This window comes from Branchiostoma lanceolatum, chromosome 17 (genome assembly GCF_035083965.1).
Source record: "Branchiostoma lanceolatum isolate klBraLanc5 chromosome 17, klBraLanc5.hap2, whole genome shotgun sequence".
In the NCBI taxonomy this organism is placed as follows: Eukaryota; Metazoa; Chordata; class Leptocardii; order Amphioxiformes; family Branchiostomatidae; genus Branchiostoma; species Branchiostoma lanceolatum.
The window spans coordinates 12,702,901-12,719,363 of record NC_089738.1 but is presented as its reverse complement, the minus strand read 5'-3'; the positions used below and the strand labels follow the sequence as shown (position 1 = coordinate 12,719,363).

General features: G+C 41.8%; 2 protein-coding genes across 6 annotated transcripts in view; one reads left to right on the top strand and one right to left on the bottom strand.

Moving 5' to 3' along the window:
• LOC136423606 (ras-related protein Rab-6A) overlaps positions 1-4,205 on the bottom strand; it is a 71,776-nt gene extending 67,571 nt beyond the window's left edge. The window contains exon 1 of the mRNA XM_066411835.1: positions 3,959-4,205. Coding sequence (XP_066267932.1) covers positions 3,959-4,028 — 70 coding nt within the window. The 5' untranslated portion in view covers positions 4,029-4,205. The remainder of the gene's footprint in view (positions 1-3,958) is intronic.
• Positions 4,206-5,710: 1,505 nt separating this feature from the next.
• Positions 5,711-16,463, top strand: part of LOC136423464 (cysteine sulfinic acid decarboxylase-like) — a 31,546-nt gene continuing 20,793 nt past the window's right edge. For 2 of the 5 annotated variants that reach the window (XM_066411611.1, XM_066411615.1), the window contains exons 1-5: positions 5,711-5,884; positions 10,632-10,697; positions 11,182-11,259; positions 12,653-12,800; positions 13,622-13,710. In XM_066411611.1, coding sequence (XP_066267708.1) covers positions 5,872-5,884; positions 10,632-10,697; positions 11,182-11,259; positions 12,653-12,800; positions 13,622-13,710 — 394 coding nt within the window. In that variant the 5' untranslated portion in view covers positions 5,711-5,871. The remainder of the gene's footprint in view (positions 5,885-10,631; positions 10,698-11,181; positions 11,260-12,652; positions 12,801-13,621; positions 13,711-16,463) is intronic. The other 3 variants (XM_066411612.1, XM_066411613.1, XM_066411614.1) reach the window with 3 other exon arrangements.

Below are 16,463 nucleotides of genomic sequence, written 5' to 3'. Positions count from 1 at the left end.
CACCGATTACGCTCTACATTGAATTTGTGCAGTCCGAGTGGTATGGAATTTAAAAGACTGATTACGCTCTATGTAAAAAGGCATGCAGCCCTTCCTAAAAGAGTAGGGGTACACCTGGCTTGAGTGTGATACAAGCAAAAAAGAAATCGGTTCTTCATGCTTGTAGTAAGTTGTACTTCCCAGTTTGTTTTCATATACTTAATATGGGACTCACTGGTATGTTGCACCAGGTGGCAGGCTACTGGTTATGCTTGTCAAATTCAGATGTAAATCAAAACAGTTGAACAGGTGGAGTGTACCACTAGCCTACATTATGTAAACAGGTACAAGGTGAATTCTATTTTTAGGCAATATCTGTGTTATTTGTGTTACCTGTAACAGTAAAAGGGAAAATGTTTGTGTTGATTTAATTTCATGGTAACTGGAGTGAACCCGGTGGTTTTAACTTTGCAGTTGAAACAATGGTGTAGGTGGGCAAAAGACAGAACAAGAATTTAAGTTTGTAGTAAAGAGGTAACAGTGAAAACTGCAAACAAAAAATCACCATGAACATTTTTCTTTTACGGTACCATGGTATGGAACCCAAACATATTATAATCTGGTAGATGTGGATCATAAGTACACTTTTGAATGAGGTCTGTCATTATATTCTGGTCTTAAATCCCCTACAAATCAGGGTGATACAGTCCAACACTGTTGTTGCAATAAGACATATGACATGTCAAGAAAAAAACAATAGGTTCCAGAGTGCAATTCAATCTAAACTGGAATGTTACACCATGTAATACTGCAAATCTTGAAACATTGGCAGTTGCATTTTTTTTCACTCTTCAGTGACCTATCCACCATGAAATTGCAAATATGTGTTTCTGATAGCAGGGGTTTTTCTAGAAAAATTGAACAAGAGGGAGCACATACAGGCGAGGGAGCGAATTCTATGTATTTATGGAAGAATCAATCACTTAGTAAAGGCTGTATGCTGGATATTAAGCTAAAATCTGAATTCGACAAGGGGGTGCTGGGCTGAAACAAGAGGGTGCAGCGCCCCTCTTTCCCGATTTAGATGAACCCCTGTGATAGTATCATAATGTAATACTTTTGTAGTAGTACTTAAGAACTGTTTCAACAATGAACTTAAAACACATACAAAAATAGATGAATAATGCAAAATTAAGTCCCTGTGAGTTATAAAAGTCAAGTTCAGTTCCAGACAACCCTAAAGCTATAAGCTACATTTTTGCATGCCAGGGGCTTAGGCTATTCCATACAAGAAAATAATATCCAAGTTACAAATTCACTGGTTTAACAAACCAAAACAAACAAAAACAGGAAAACACTTGCTCTACACGTACATTAATATCAACTTCTGCTTCCTATGAATTAAAAACCTACACGTATCACTGAGATTAAATTGATTGAAAAATTCTGATTCTCAATCACAGAATAAAGAAAGACTTCTCCACAAAACACTGACACGACATAAACTCTGACACACTATAAAAGGGGGATCTGTAATATTAGGTCTCTAATTTTGATCGCTATCTTCCAGTGATAAATGACACACTCGGTGTAAACACCTGTAGGTCTTGAATAATACATGGTTTTCCTTGGAGGAAGCTCAGAAAATCACCCTCCCATATCCTGTACTATATGAAATAAAAACGATGATTAATGGGCCTAGGAAACACCTGACTCATCCGTGTCATTTTTCTTCCTCTCGTAAACACTTGACCTAAACAACAAAAAACTGTGTGACTGCCTACGTGCACTTTTACGTAGAGCATAATCAGCCATTTTAATTCCACATAATTTGTAGCCGGACCACTAAAATTCAATTATGTAAAGCATAATCTGGGCATTTTATGTATATACCTCCTTGATATGAGATAATAGGCACCAGCATTTAAAACCCATGCCTTCCTGAATTTAGCATTAAGCGTTGACAGTAACCTAGGGCCTCCACTCCGATTTAACTGTTTGGGGCAACGACCCCTATTAGACATTCATACTGAGGTAAGAAGTCTTTCTTGGACAGTGATGTCATTCTCTACCAATCTGGTTGTTAAGTTTGATCATATGTACTAAAGACTATGTCAACAATGACGTGTTTGCTGACCATGCATTCGTGTGCCATGGAAAAACAAGTAGGCTCTAGAAAATGTCCCCAAGCACTAAGGAAAATGCTACAAACCCTGTGCGGTCTGTACAATTCACTGAAGTACAATGAGAGTGCCTATGATATTCCCTGGAGCATATCCTAACAGTGTATAATAGAAGTGGGTGTGTACTCCACATCTGTAATGGCAATGGAGGTACGCAAAGGACAAGTAGTTCATCGAAGCTAAAAATTACTGTAGTGTTCATAATGAGGTCCTTGTCGCAGCACAACCGGTTAAAAAGCGCCAATTTTAGCTCAATTAAGTTAGACTGGTGGAAGCGTCTTCAGTTCCACGTCACCAACATGGCCTATATACTGTAGTGGTGCGGCAGCCTAAAGGGGGAGGGCGGGGTGCAACCGACTTGTGTACTGAGACTTCTAGCAGGTATAATGAGGGCTGGGAAGCCATACGAAGTACACAAAACCAAACCACAATCGTGCTTGGAAATCAGGGAAGCCAGGGAGGGAATAGGTGTGAAAACAGGGCAGGAAAACGGGCTGGGACGGCGAGAGACAGACACATTTCTGTCGGAGGGAGGGAGGGCCCGGACCCGATCGATGGCTGAACAGAAAGATCGCTCCCTGATTGTTATTATACAAGACCGAGGAGAGCTATGGCTACCCAGGGCGTTAGAAACAGCCAGTATCTCTTCTTAAAAAAACCTGCCCACAAGAAGAAGTTCTCTGATTACAAGAAGGTGGAATTATAGAGGGAATCGCAAGTGTGTGTTACGATCGATTGCGCTGCACCCAAACGTCACTTGACAGCCGAACCCGTCTGAAAGATTTCCTAACTCACGTCTAGCCAGACTAGGACAGTGGGAGGGCGGCTTCTCTGCAGACATTTGCGACAAAAGAAGAAAAATCTCTTGCAATTTTTTGGGCTTCCTCAGACAACATCTAGAAGACTACAAGTGTTATGACAGATTGCTTTCTTTGCGATATGTCTCCAGACAATTTGAAGCTCCGTGTTGTTAGTGAAACTGACGGTAGGGGAGGGCGGAGCCCGTGTCAGTTTCACTAATACTGTTTCTTCGAAAGTTAAAGGTCTAAAATTATTTTTAGGAACTTCTTAAGGATTTGGGGGGCATCGTGAAGTATCAGTGACAGGCCACTAAACATGGAGAGAATTATTCAACAGCTATGTCCATTTCGATGCGTCTCAGGTCGTCTCCCGGCTTAAATGCCCATCTGATCTCGCATTGACTTCGCGTCACTGCCAGAAAAATATATATATCCTCGCCCACTTTGTGATTTTTTTTCTACCTTCTCTTATTTCCTACTCTGTGGGGATCGGGAATATATTTTTCTGGTTGCCGCTGGGAGGGAGCAATTTCGTGAGAAAATCCTATTAGTTGGGAGTCGCTATCTGCCGGTGGGATCTCAACATTGCCGTACGAACACGATCTCTCACTTGTCCCAACACACTACCAGAAATCACACCTATCCATCTTTAACACCTCGACATACACACCACCCACATACAGTCTTAAGAATACAAAAGGCAAAAGTTTGCTTGGGTGTTTCTTCTTTGGACGATAAAAAAAAATATACGAAAAACCGGTTGGCTGTCATGCCATGATGCAAAGATTTGTGATTGACGATCTCTCTGGGCTAAATGTATTGCCACTTATTAAGCAGCGAGGCAGCTCAAAGACAGAGGTCACAAATCTGAGCGTCGGAAGAAAATTTGAGAATCTAAGATATTGCAGAAGTTGGTGAGGTGGGGAAGTGGCAACGTTACCGAGTGAATGGCGAGTGTTGGTCGGGACAACCCCCACCTATCTCCCGTCTACCTACCGCTCTGTTCTCCCAGGAAAACCAGCTTGAATTTCCGCAGCGGATTACCGAAGTCGCCTCCCGTTGACATCCTAAAGGCCTCTGTGTGCTCTTCTCGAATCGAGCTAACAAGTAGATGTAGAAGAAATCCTTAAAAAGCGAAGAAAACTTGAAGTTCAGCCGAGCAAAAATTTCGTCTCTTTCCGCACCTTCCACCGCCGCCACGTTCAGAGCCTCGTTTCCGGGTCTAGCTTGGCCTACGCATGCGCACTGACACCGGGTGACGTCATGCCGCGGAAGCTCTCACGTGAGGAGACGAGACCACATTTCTTCCAAATTTTTTTTGAAAAACAACGATATGGTAATTTCCTGCTCTTAAATGCTGGTTTAAGACTTCAGCAGTGTTTTTGAGCAATGTTGAGCGTCATTCTAACTGTTCAACTACCGATGAATGATATCATACAGACTACTTTTCAATATGTCCTAATTAAAAAATAACGATATGGTAATTCTTGCTCTAACTTTGGATGTTCGCACTTGGCTAAGTAACGTTTTTGAGCTACTTTGTGCATCATTCTAACTGTTTAACTACCGACGAATTGTATCATACAGCGAAGGTCTAAAATAGATTTAAAAGAACAGACCAGCTTTCTACATGTTCTTCCTCAAAAACAAAATTAACACAAAAATACCTTAAGTGCTTTTTATAGAAATTTCTAGCATTATTCTAACTGCTAAATTACTCAATAACGCTATCACACAGCAAAGCACTAAAACAGATTAAGGAACAAAGTAATCAAAAAAGAGGAAGTTGATACGAGCCGTCGTCTTTGCGTAAAAAAAGTTTGTTGAATGTGTCATAACTGAATATGTTTTGACATATGTCATTATTTTTTGAGCGTCTGCACAGGGGCGTTCCGAAAACGCTTTACACCAAATTCAGTTGGTGACTACGTACTACGTTAAATCTAGGAAAGCTACAAATCCCTATTTTAACCAGAACAAAAGTTTAATTTACTTGAGAGAGATGTTAATTTTAGATTGTATCTGAAAGAGATGAAAAGTGTAAATTATACCCTTTTAGATTATAGCCATACTTTTAACTTTAACGACTACTACAAATCTACAATACAAACTACGAATCACATTTACCGTTACTCGAAATTAGATAGCTTTATTTAGTTATTTATTTATTTCCCTAAGAATAACGGGAGTGATTACGGAATGACATTGTATCTAACAGACTAGACATGGCAATTTTTTGCCATACTCCGAGATACAATGTCATCCCGCCAAAGAGGGACGTTTTTCCCAGACACACACTCTGAGAGTCTAAAGCCCCCATGCAAAACCTCAAGTGGTTTTGTGCGTATGACATTGGTTCTATTTTGGCATAGCAAACTTCATACAACTCAAAGTGAGTCAATGACAATGTGTGAGTGAGTGAGGGTATGCAAAGTTCAAGTTGTCACCCATACTCTCAATGAGCAGTGCCACATGTTTGTGAATGACCTTTGTCACTGACCCGGCTCGAATGTCGTCCAACCACGCGGGGGCATACCGTAGATTCTAAAAGTAAAAGCAATCACTCTCGAACTAAAACTTTTCCTCTTAACCTAGCTCAAGCAAGAGAATATGCCATATGCAAGTATGGAAAAGAAACCTAGGAATTTTGCCAAAAATAATCCATGTGAGCCAGTTATGAATGACACGTGTAGCGATGATTCAATATATGCAAATAATTAGCGAGGTACGGTAGGATCGCCCTTTGAACCCTCTTAGTTAACCGGTGCAGTTAGAGCAGTCCCTCTAGTAACTGTAGCTCGAGTTAGGCAACAGTTCTGTTCCTGAATCTGACTTCTACACCAAACGCTTCCGAATTTTTCAACAATTGTAACTCCAAGTGCCTTACACCTGTCGCAGTTACACCCAGTATGGCTGGCACAGGTGAGTACGGCAACAGGTGTGAAACTTGTGGGAGGGGAGGGGGTTGGGGAGGAGGGGTGTCATTTATATAGCCTTGAAGGCTCATTATGTAAGTTACAGTAGGTAAAACAATGCCTTGCCTTCGAATCTTCAAGCAGATATCTGGTTTGGCCTTGGGCTTATGCAGAAGAGCGTCATGCTTCGTCCTCAGTCAGAGCAAAGAGTTTAACCTCCTTGGTCAGAGTTGCCTTTACCTTTAAACGCTTACTGACTGATTGTCTTTTAGGTGATGTTTCATAGGTCGTGTACGAGTGAGTTCAGGCTGAAAGACTGAGCCAAAAACGAACTAATAAAAAGCTAAAACAACACATTTGTTTGAATGCATGCAAACGACTCTCCATGCGTGGTTCGTGCATAAATATAGACCTAGCCCTCATGAGCCAACAGCCTTTTAAATACAGTGGGCGGGGCTGTACCAGATCCCCGGGCCCGTTGTCTAACTTAAAACTTATGATTGTCGCAGCTTTGTACTCATTATAACACCGTTGTCCAACTTCGAGCGGTTTTTGAAATAGTTTAACTCAAGTTTATATGAAGCAGCACGGTAGAAAAACGTGCCAGTCGGCGTGGGAATAACCTAAACATACGATGACCTCTTTCCTGTCTCGTGTTGCTGTCGTGCCCGTTCAAGCGTATCGAATAACTGGTTCATGTTACAACTTTACTCCGTTTGGACTGATATGTTTTTATCGTCGTCCACTTGTCTCCACCATACTACATGGGTTAATCACTGAAAAATGCCGTGCCGTGGTACTGTATTGTTTGCAACGCAATATATAACTCCTGGCTAACTCCTCTTGCATATTATTCAATCTATTTGGCCAGTTTCTACTGTTCCCAGCAACCTATGGAGTTGATACATATTTGTCCATAGTCCAACAATACTGTCACTACTCATACGATGTACCCGTCTTGAAAAGCCCTCACACTACAACTTTGTCGTACCAGCAAAGTTTTCCGCCCTTTTCTATTGACCTTTCATGACACTACTCTCCTCTGGTCTTCTCGAGAAACCTTTGAACTCCAAATGACCTTACCGAGTTAGAGACGCTAACCTGTAGTAACCAACGTCATGCATTTTTCCCCAAGGTCGGAGAAAGTTCCGAGTGATTTGCCCAAACAAATTTCGTAATTCGTGCATTATTGTTCAATATTCGGTTGATCAATGATGTGGCAAAAATGCCGTCACACTCACAGAAAGTTTTTTTGCGGTCGACCTAAAAATCACGCCAGCACTCATGAGTCAGCATATTAATAATTAGCGACGACTGGCGTGTGCAAGTAAGTGTCTCCCAGGTTAACTAGTTTCTCCTTTTTTTGTTAACAAATGAAATCATTTCAGTTGCATATGCATGCTGCACTCACGCCACATGTATGTAGTCCGGCTGACTGGCAGGCGTTGCTTAAGGCTTAAAAAAACTTGTGGATTGAATTTTAGGCTCAAGCCCAAACATGGCGCCTCGGCTAAAGCCTAGGAAATTTGATGTTGTGTTTGTGATTACGGTCCTGAAAAAATAAGGTGGGTAGGTAAGGATTTTTCAAAGACTTCGGCCAAAGTGATCCAAACGTACTGATTTAACAGTACAAAACTGAAATGTATCGGGGCACTGGTATTTTCAACATCATGTCTTAATTTAAAGATAGCTTCTTGCTAGAGTCGGTCGGGTAACCGGAAACACAGCTTCTTCCTAGGCCTAACATCCGGGCAATACGTAGGTAAACCGGCCCACAGCAATGATACTTACTTTTACAAGTTACTAAACTGTGCTAAAAGTCAGAAATATGACAGCAGATAATTGACCAAACTTGCAGGGAACAAATGACATGAGTGGGCACTTTTCGTTATGGCCGACTTTGAATTTGTGCCACGTATGGGGGCGACTAAATGTTTGAAGTAATTTTCCGCCATTCGCCGCAATTATGTTCAAATGAGGAAGGACAAATTCTCCTTGGCGCCAATTTAGGGTGATGGGCTGCATTATCAAGTTTGGAACTACACGCCAAAACACAGCCATCGATGGTACACACGACGACAGTTAGACAGATAGATAGATGGGGATAGATAGACATATAGATAAACATATATATAAACATACAGATAAACATACATACAAACATGTGTACATACATGCATGTATTCGTGATATATATATAGATCGATGGATTGATAGATTGTAATATAGATTGATAGATGGTTGGATGGATGGATACATACATATATGTATATATATATATACATACATAAACGCATACACACATACATATGTTTATTCTTACGTACGTACATACATACATAAAGAAAGGTAAGATAGACAGATACTAGTAGATAGAGGTGGTTAAAAGCATCGATAGGCAGAGAGATATGGCTACAAATGACATTGTTATTAACGCATAATTTAACATTAGATAAACTGATATGTGTAAAGAGATATAGATAAACCACCTGTAGATACACTGATATAGAGATAGACGTGAAAAGTAAACAATCTGGAGATTGATATTTGACGTGTGACGACATGTCGTGTCCGTACATCTGACCCGACTGTAGAGTTGCGTGTGAACGTTGGTCTCCTGTCTCCGCCTGAGGTTAGGGAGAGTTCAACCCGGCGCCATGCTCAGACCACAGGGCAAACGGAAAGGTGTCCAGTGGGAATTGGGGAGGGGGGCTTCAGCGGAACCCATGATGAATTTCCAGGCAAAATTTCTTCGTCACATTTTCTTGTGCCAATGTTTTTGCTTCAACTTTAAGATTTTGAGATTTATTGAAGAAAATCCATAAGTGGTGTGTCCGAGGGCGCTAGTCTTCATTATGGTCTCCCGTTTCGGAATCTAAAGCTTCCAGTCTAAACACCGATCAGAACTTCAGAAGTAACTTGTTTTAATCGAATATCGAATCTCCAGCGGCTTTTTAGCGAATGCGTACTAAAAACTTCAAAATTATAAGCGCATTTAGTAGCGCTCATCTCAAGATAATGTAAAACTCTAAAACGCAGGAGACCAACAAACTCCAAAAGTTTCTTGAGTTCTGCAAGTTGGAAGATGTCTTTAGAACTTGACCCTATGATAGAACAGTCCGACATTTTCTTAGTTCCCAAAATGTAAATCAGTTCTTTCTAAGACCTACCTAGGAACAAAAATAGAAACTCGCTTATTTTCCTTCATAAATCCTGACTACAAACCAACCATCGTCGGCGAAACTCAGGCCCCTTGTCAGAGCTAATAAGTTTATATAAATCTGAAAAGGTTAGCGGCATCGTATCATAAAGCTTTTAGAATCAATCACAGTCGTCCCCAAATGTTATTTCAGATCCCGAATGCCTCAACCACCCCTTTGAGATCCCCCAGACATAAAATCCTTAAGCGAGCCTGTCTCCAGAATGTCTGGTAGCTCAGGTATAGAGTTCGTCACCATACGTCACGAATGGATGTGTTTACAACATGTGATTCTATAGGCGGTGTCTGCTAGCTTCAACTTGGCGCCAGATGAATTTTCTTATCAGTTGGCACGCAAGAGCCATCTTTCAGTGGACAAGATGTCAGCGGACAACCTGTGGACCTTGGTCCACGACGTATAAAGAAAGAAAATTCTATTGAAAATATATGAAGAGTAACAATAACGCAATGCTGCAAGTTTTAAAGTTTTCCGTACATTTTTAATATCTATAGTCGTACTTGTCTAGCCTGAGCATTGCTAACTTACTTGACTGGCCTGTCATACAGCACGAAAATTGATCAGCCAACGAGCCTGGGTGCTCTAAATTTTCGGCTGTAAGACGGCCGGTGTACTCTAGATCATCGCGGGGATCGGCCATTGTTCGCAGGTCATCAAGTCGCTAACTATGATAGGGCAGATTTTCAGTCAAAAATACGCGTGACTACATGTATCTGTCGATTTGAAAATCAGGCGACCTTCCGGTGATCAAGAAAGACGGCCGAAGCTCGTCGACTGTAAGGCAGGGATATTATAGCGTTGTCGAATTCGTCGCAGGACCTCGTACGATTTTGATCCTGTAAAATTTTCAAGTAGGCTGTTGCCGAACCAACCGCAGGCAAGGATCTAAGACAGCCTTTTCCGTAACAAGACAGCTGAATTTTGCACGACATATACACGAATTCACTCAGTTTGTTATCGTACGACGATCGTACGATTAATGTGCCCGGGCCCTTCTCTTACGTTCTGTGAAAGTAGAAAAAGACGGTAAATGAAATAGATTCGTGCTGTAAATTCGGATAAAACTTTTGTTTGAAACCAGAAGGTACTATTGTGCATTGCCTACAGATGAGGTCTATGCCGACATACATAGATATACACTCATACATAAAGCAAGGTGAAGGTAGTAAGGATACATATATAGGCAGTTAAAGAAGATGAAGCCTTCATCGACTATGATGAAAAAACAACGTCATCATCAGATATGATCGGGGTGATAAGCAAGCACATTTGTCAACGCATGGTGAATGATTCTTCCAGTACGAACTCTTTTACAGGTTTTCTTTTTATCCAGATTTATAGGCGTATGTTATGAAAAAATAAATTTAGTCAAGCGTAGGAAACAGACAGCATAAGGAAGATTTGCGTAAGTTCTTGCTGTAACGGATGCTGTACCTTTACCTGAATGTGAAAGAAGTTATACTGTGTTTCAAAAGGGATGTTATGTTTGAATATGAGTCCGGATACCTTACCCCTCATATTCCTGCTTTTTAACAGGGATGAATGGAAGAATAGAACCAAACGGAGATACACAAACACCAAACGGAACGGGTAGTATCAATGGTATGTTACTCTTTGTTACGCTGCATGCCAGTGGGTGCAATGTCAGCCGCCACCCCCACCCCCTTTACTCGTCACATATATCTCTTTTCTAACATTTTTGCATGTAATCCAGTGGTGAAGGTATCCCAACTCTTTCCTATTTCTTTATCGTGAATTTGCCCACGGCGTCGCCTTCGCATGATGACTTCTTCGTTCTACAATGCATGGCGATAGCTGTAATGTTTAATGCATGCGCCAGTCACCCAACTTCCTGCGTAAATCCCCAAGAGATAGCTTTCTGTAGTTGCAGGTTTTCTTGCAGTTTCTAACTTGTTAAGAAGACAATTACTCACGCACGTCCACGTGTCTGTTGTGTGCAACATGTCTCACAACAACCGCGCCTACAAGAAGTTTGAACGACAGGGGTGATTTGGGTGGAGATGGTGGCAGAGAAAGGATGCTTTACCTGATTTGTAGGATGATTTTGTCACCGATTATTTATCAGGTCATTCTGGGTTATATTGTGCAGGAGAGAGGAACGGACACATGGGACCTTCGACGAACGGAGCTTGTCCGGAGAAGGGTATGTGACCGTCCAGGGTGATCATACTAACCATTCTATGTTTCACTAATCTTGTTTTTCTTATACTAACCTCAAGCTCTAACCATTCCAGATTGGCAGTATTACGTACAAACTCTACGGTTGTCCCTGTAGTTTAACTGGTAGCAGCCAGGTTCCAATTAGTTAGTAACCGGGAGACTCCCAGTTAACAATCTGGGACAAACCATCTCGATTGGGGCTTCACACTTCTTTGGGAAGGGACGTAAAAAAGGAGGTGCATTCAGCACGTTGAAGGGGAAGGGCTAGCAACCACTCACTGTGGAAACCTGTTGACCTATGTGTCACTAGGTGTTATAAGGTAAACAACAACGTACAAACTCTAAGAATTGTTATTTTGTACCTGGAAAATGGCCTTTCTTATTACTTCCTAACGACAGCTTTAACTCTCCCAAAACTTTCCTATCCAGTTTCGTCACAAAATGACATGTATGTGATGCGTTAACGTTGTTGCTTTCACGACACTCGGTAGCAAAAAAGCAAATCTTAATATAACGGTCTTCTCCAAAACGCCCTTTTTGATATTTTGAATGTCGATAATCTCTTTATCTATTTGATGTCTCTTTGTGTAGACATCCTCCGTATCCGTGCTCTTTCAAACTCATCCTGTTCGTAACCTCTAAAACATTCGGTGTGAGCCTTATCTACACATTTCAGCAATTTGTTAAAACAAATGGTGCATGCACATGACAGCTAGCTTGTCTGCATCTACACTAGCTCTAACGACAATATATCATGGACTAGGGCAGTGACCTTGCTCTTCGATTTGACCGATAGTGTTCTGTATCTTTGGGTTCAACGTCCGGGAAAAGCTAACGCTTGCACTGGGTCTGGGAGTAGAGTGGGGGTGGGTTAGAAGTCTTTAACTCTTTCCTCTACCACGACGCCATTGGCTCTTCCTTAGGTAGTTTAGATATGATTATACGCGCTAGCAGAAGCGGTTGTAGCAACTAGCGGAGATGGCTAAAACCCCTATCACACATTCACGACCTTCCCACGACTTTGCTTCCCGACCAATCCCCAACCAAGGTCGAAGCTAGGTTGGGAGTAGCCTGGAATCCATCCTATTCTAGCTCCATCTCACTCCTCTGATTGCATCTAAGCAGAATGTGACATTCCCAACTTTCCCAAATACATAGTCGGCTGGCGCAGACGACTTTTAAAGAATATTAGGCAACTTCACCGACCACAAATGACTTTGCTCACAACTAACTCCCAACCATGGTCTGGAGAAGGTCGGGAGGCTATGGCTGGCTGCGTGTGTGTGACAAGGGCATAAAGCTGAAACGTATGATAGTCACTAGGCTGGTGTTTTTGCTTTCTGAATTTTGTGCACTTTTCTTTCTGCCACTTCTAGCTGTCAAGCAGATGCGCGGACTGTCCCCTTCCATGAACAAGTTTCTTCACGACGTCTTCGATACCGTCCTGGAAGACGTACTCAAGAAGAGTGCTAGCGCCGGGTCAAAGGTCATAGATTTTCTCCCTCCCGCTGAGCTGAGCAAGAGGTTTATTTTTTTTACGTTTTTATCATTTTCATTATGTTTAGATATAAAATTATGTATTTAGACATAATACTATGCGTCAACGTTTCACAGCTATATTCTCAGTCTACATATATTTCTTTCTTTCCTTTTCTTATCTATAAGCTGAAATGAAGATAAATTTCACCTATCGATTTCAAGAAAACGTTACTTTCTTATCTTTATTCTATCTTTCATTCTCTCTGTTTTGTCTTTTTTCGCAAGGTCCTGTCGCTAACGCTGTGCAGTAACATTCGAACAAAGTGCATCATTTGTCATTTATGTCTCTCCTGAAATATCTCTCCTGGCGTCCAATTCGAATGAATGATAATATGTGACCACTCGGAATGGACAAATTGTTCACATCATCACGTTGGCTAGCAATGACAGTGTTCAGCACCAAGGACAGGGATGATACCATCCGGCGGTATGCACACAGTGTACCAGTGACAGTCCCGTTCGCCTGTGTGGGACAGTGTTCAGTGCAAGGGACAGTCGCGTAGGCATGTGTGTGACACTTCACGAAACTAGAGACACTTCCGTTTGAATCTGAGGACAGTGTTCAGTACCAGGGACACTTCCGGTGCCTGTGTGGGACAGTGTTCAGTACCAGGGACAGTCCCGTTTTCTAGGAGGACAGTGTTCAATACCAAGGACAGTTCCGTTTGCATGTGTGGTGCTGTGCTCAGTACCAGGGACAGTTCTTTTTTCTATATGTACGAGTATCAACGCATTGCCTCAGCCATCAGTAAATGTGACAAGTCGTAACCCATACCTAAGCATAATGAACGATTCTCCCCTTCCAGGATAGACCTGGAGTTACGGGACGATCCAGAGCCTCATGAGTCTCTACTGGACCACTGCAAGAAAACCATCCAGCACAGCGTCAAAACGGGTAGGGAAATTTCTTACCTTTTTGGTTGATGTCAGCAGGATGCTTTGATAAAGCACAATCTCGGCCATGTGTCTTCTATAGTCACATAAAAAAAACTCCAAGGACAATGTAGCGTGCCCTAAAGTTGTAAATAACTTATATTGATGACACCACTCGTATTTCTTTTGGTCATTTGCAGTTTGGTTGTCCGGTGCAATGTACGTCCCAAATACTTTTTAAAGATTTTATTGTGGCTGATTAGGTAAAAGACATTCACATGAACGTTTTCTTGAAAACATATACCGAGGCTGCCATGCTCGCCCCTACCAGGTAGCTTCGATGTTGTTAATGTTCAGTACCGAGGATAGGGTTATTCAGTGCTGGTGTGGTTAGTGGCAGTGTCCAGTACCAAGGACAGGGTAGGTAGTGGTGCTGGTGTGGTTAGTGTTCAGTGCCAATGACGCGGTATGTAGCTGAGATGTAGTTAGTGTTCAGTACCAAGGACAGGGTAGATAGCTATTATGTATGACAATGTATGTAGCTGAGATGTACTAAGTAAATTGTACCAAGGATAAAGTTTATAGCTGTGATGTAGTAATTGTTCAGTACCAAGGACAGGGTACATAGCTAAGATGAAGTTAGCGTTCAGTACCAAGGACAAAGTATATAGCTGTGATGTGGTTAGTGTTCAGTACCAAGGACAGGGTACATAGCCATTATGTGGTTAATGTTCAGTACCAAGGACAAGGTATGTAGCTGAGATGTACTTAGTAATTTGTACCAAGGACAACGTATATAGCTGTGATGTAGTTAGTGTTCAGTACCAAGGACAGGGTATGTAGCTGAGATGAAGTTATAATTCAGTAACAAGGGCAGGGGAGGTAGTTGCAGTGTGGCAAGTCGATACTATAGTCCGTGGGAGGGGGGTTAGGAGCCACGGTCAACTAACTAGGATGGCACTCAGATATCATAAAAATCCAGGTGGAACAACAAAAAACACTCCTGGTTGACCAAGCAATCATTTTTTCGTGAATTGATCGACTCAATATCGTTAATGCAGCTTCCACCGTGTTACATCCTGATGTTTGCTTCGGATCGATTTTTGCATATATGTCAAGGTCAATGTTACCTTAAAATAAAACCTGTCCTGTTTTTATTGCGTGACCTGGTTTTCCTGTTCTGTGGGGGCGGAGTCTTTTTTCTCTCACTGATGGAATGTCATTAGATGGAAAGGTTGTCCCGTGGGACCCCGTCTGGCTCTGGCGCCAGGGGCGGGGCTTGTAGAGGTCTGTCTGGCCGCAGCGTGCGTGCAGGGCGATCCCATGTTGTCCACTGCTAAGGCCTGGGAAAATATGCTGTGTTTCCGGTTACCTGACCGACGTCCCTAGCAAAACGACTGATCCTACCTTTTTTGAGAGGCGACCGCTGAAAACGGACATAGAACCCTCCATCTGACATGATGAAAACGTCGAAGAACCGTACTTCTTATTTTTGTTGCAATATAAAATATAGCTTGAACAATATGTATCTCTATCTATCTCCTAAGCTTCTGGATCTTTTGCATAAAAAGAACAAGTCGATGTATGGAAGGCGTTTAGAATGATTATGCGTGGGTAAGCTATTGGTCACACACAGAAACACGCCTGCAACCTTTACGTTCTGTTTCTAAGAAATCGGTGTAACTGTTTCAGTTTCGTTTATCTACGTACACTCAGGTAGTGCTCAACTGTCGGGGGTCTTACCCGGACTTTAACGGTGCATGCCGCTAAAAGCTTTTGAAGGAACCACCGCATCTCCTGTTTTACAACATGTGAATGCACGGGGGAGTAAGGAACTTAAATGGAACATCGCCATAAAAGCCCAGTGTAGAAAACATAAGTTGCTGGGCGTACAACGTACGCAACCTCAAAATGTCACGATCCAGAAAGAGGGGGGGGGATGCAAGATAAAAGGAACAGAAAGAAAAAGAGAAAAGAGAATGGAAGGAAGGGGGAAAGAAAGATTGGAAAGAAGAAGAAAGAAAACAATAAAGAAGGAAAGAAACAGAACGAAAGAAAGAAAGAAACAAAGAAGGCTAATGTAAAACAAGCCGTGTTTCTTGTATGTAGTATAAAGTCAGTAGCCTTTGATCTGCACATAACTCTTTCAAACACAACAATGTTTCCATCGATTTCTTGCCACCATAACAACATTTGGTGATATGATCGGATATGAACATGGTTGGCCTAAGTCCAAAACAGATTACATGTTGATATATGGCGATTTCTATCAGCTTATAGCATGGTAAGTTCTTTGACACGGTCAGGTTTTACCTTTACTGATGTCTAGCAAAGACATTAACAGAAACTAACGTCTCTTATTGATAATTTTTCCTAGCGCCTGGCAAACTGTATCTATCGGCTTACCAACTCCTCTATTTGGCCGATTTCTACACTTTCAAGCCACGTCTGGGAGACGCTACTTTTTCCCCGAAAATCATCAAGGACAAATGACTTGTCTTGACTTGACTTGACACTCGATAAAAAATCAAGACAGTGGAAAGTGAGATCCCCAAAACGAAGGCTTTTTTTACTATCTGCCAAATTGATAGAAACAGACATGATACAAAACCTCAGCTTTGTCGTCTTTAAAAGATTGGGTCTTCTTCTTATGATTTTATCTTCATTTTCGAACGCTTTAAAAATGTTTACATAGATGATATGCCGTTTGTATGAACAGTCCAATCTCCAATCTGCATAGTCTCCAATGAGATTATGGAGGCCAACGTCTTGACA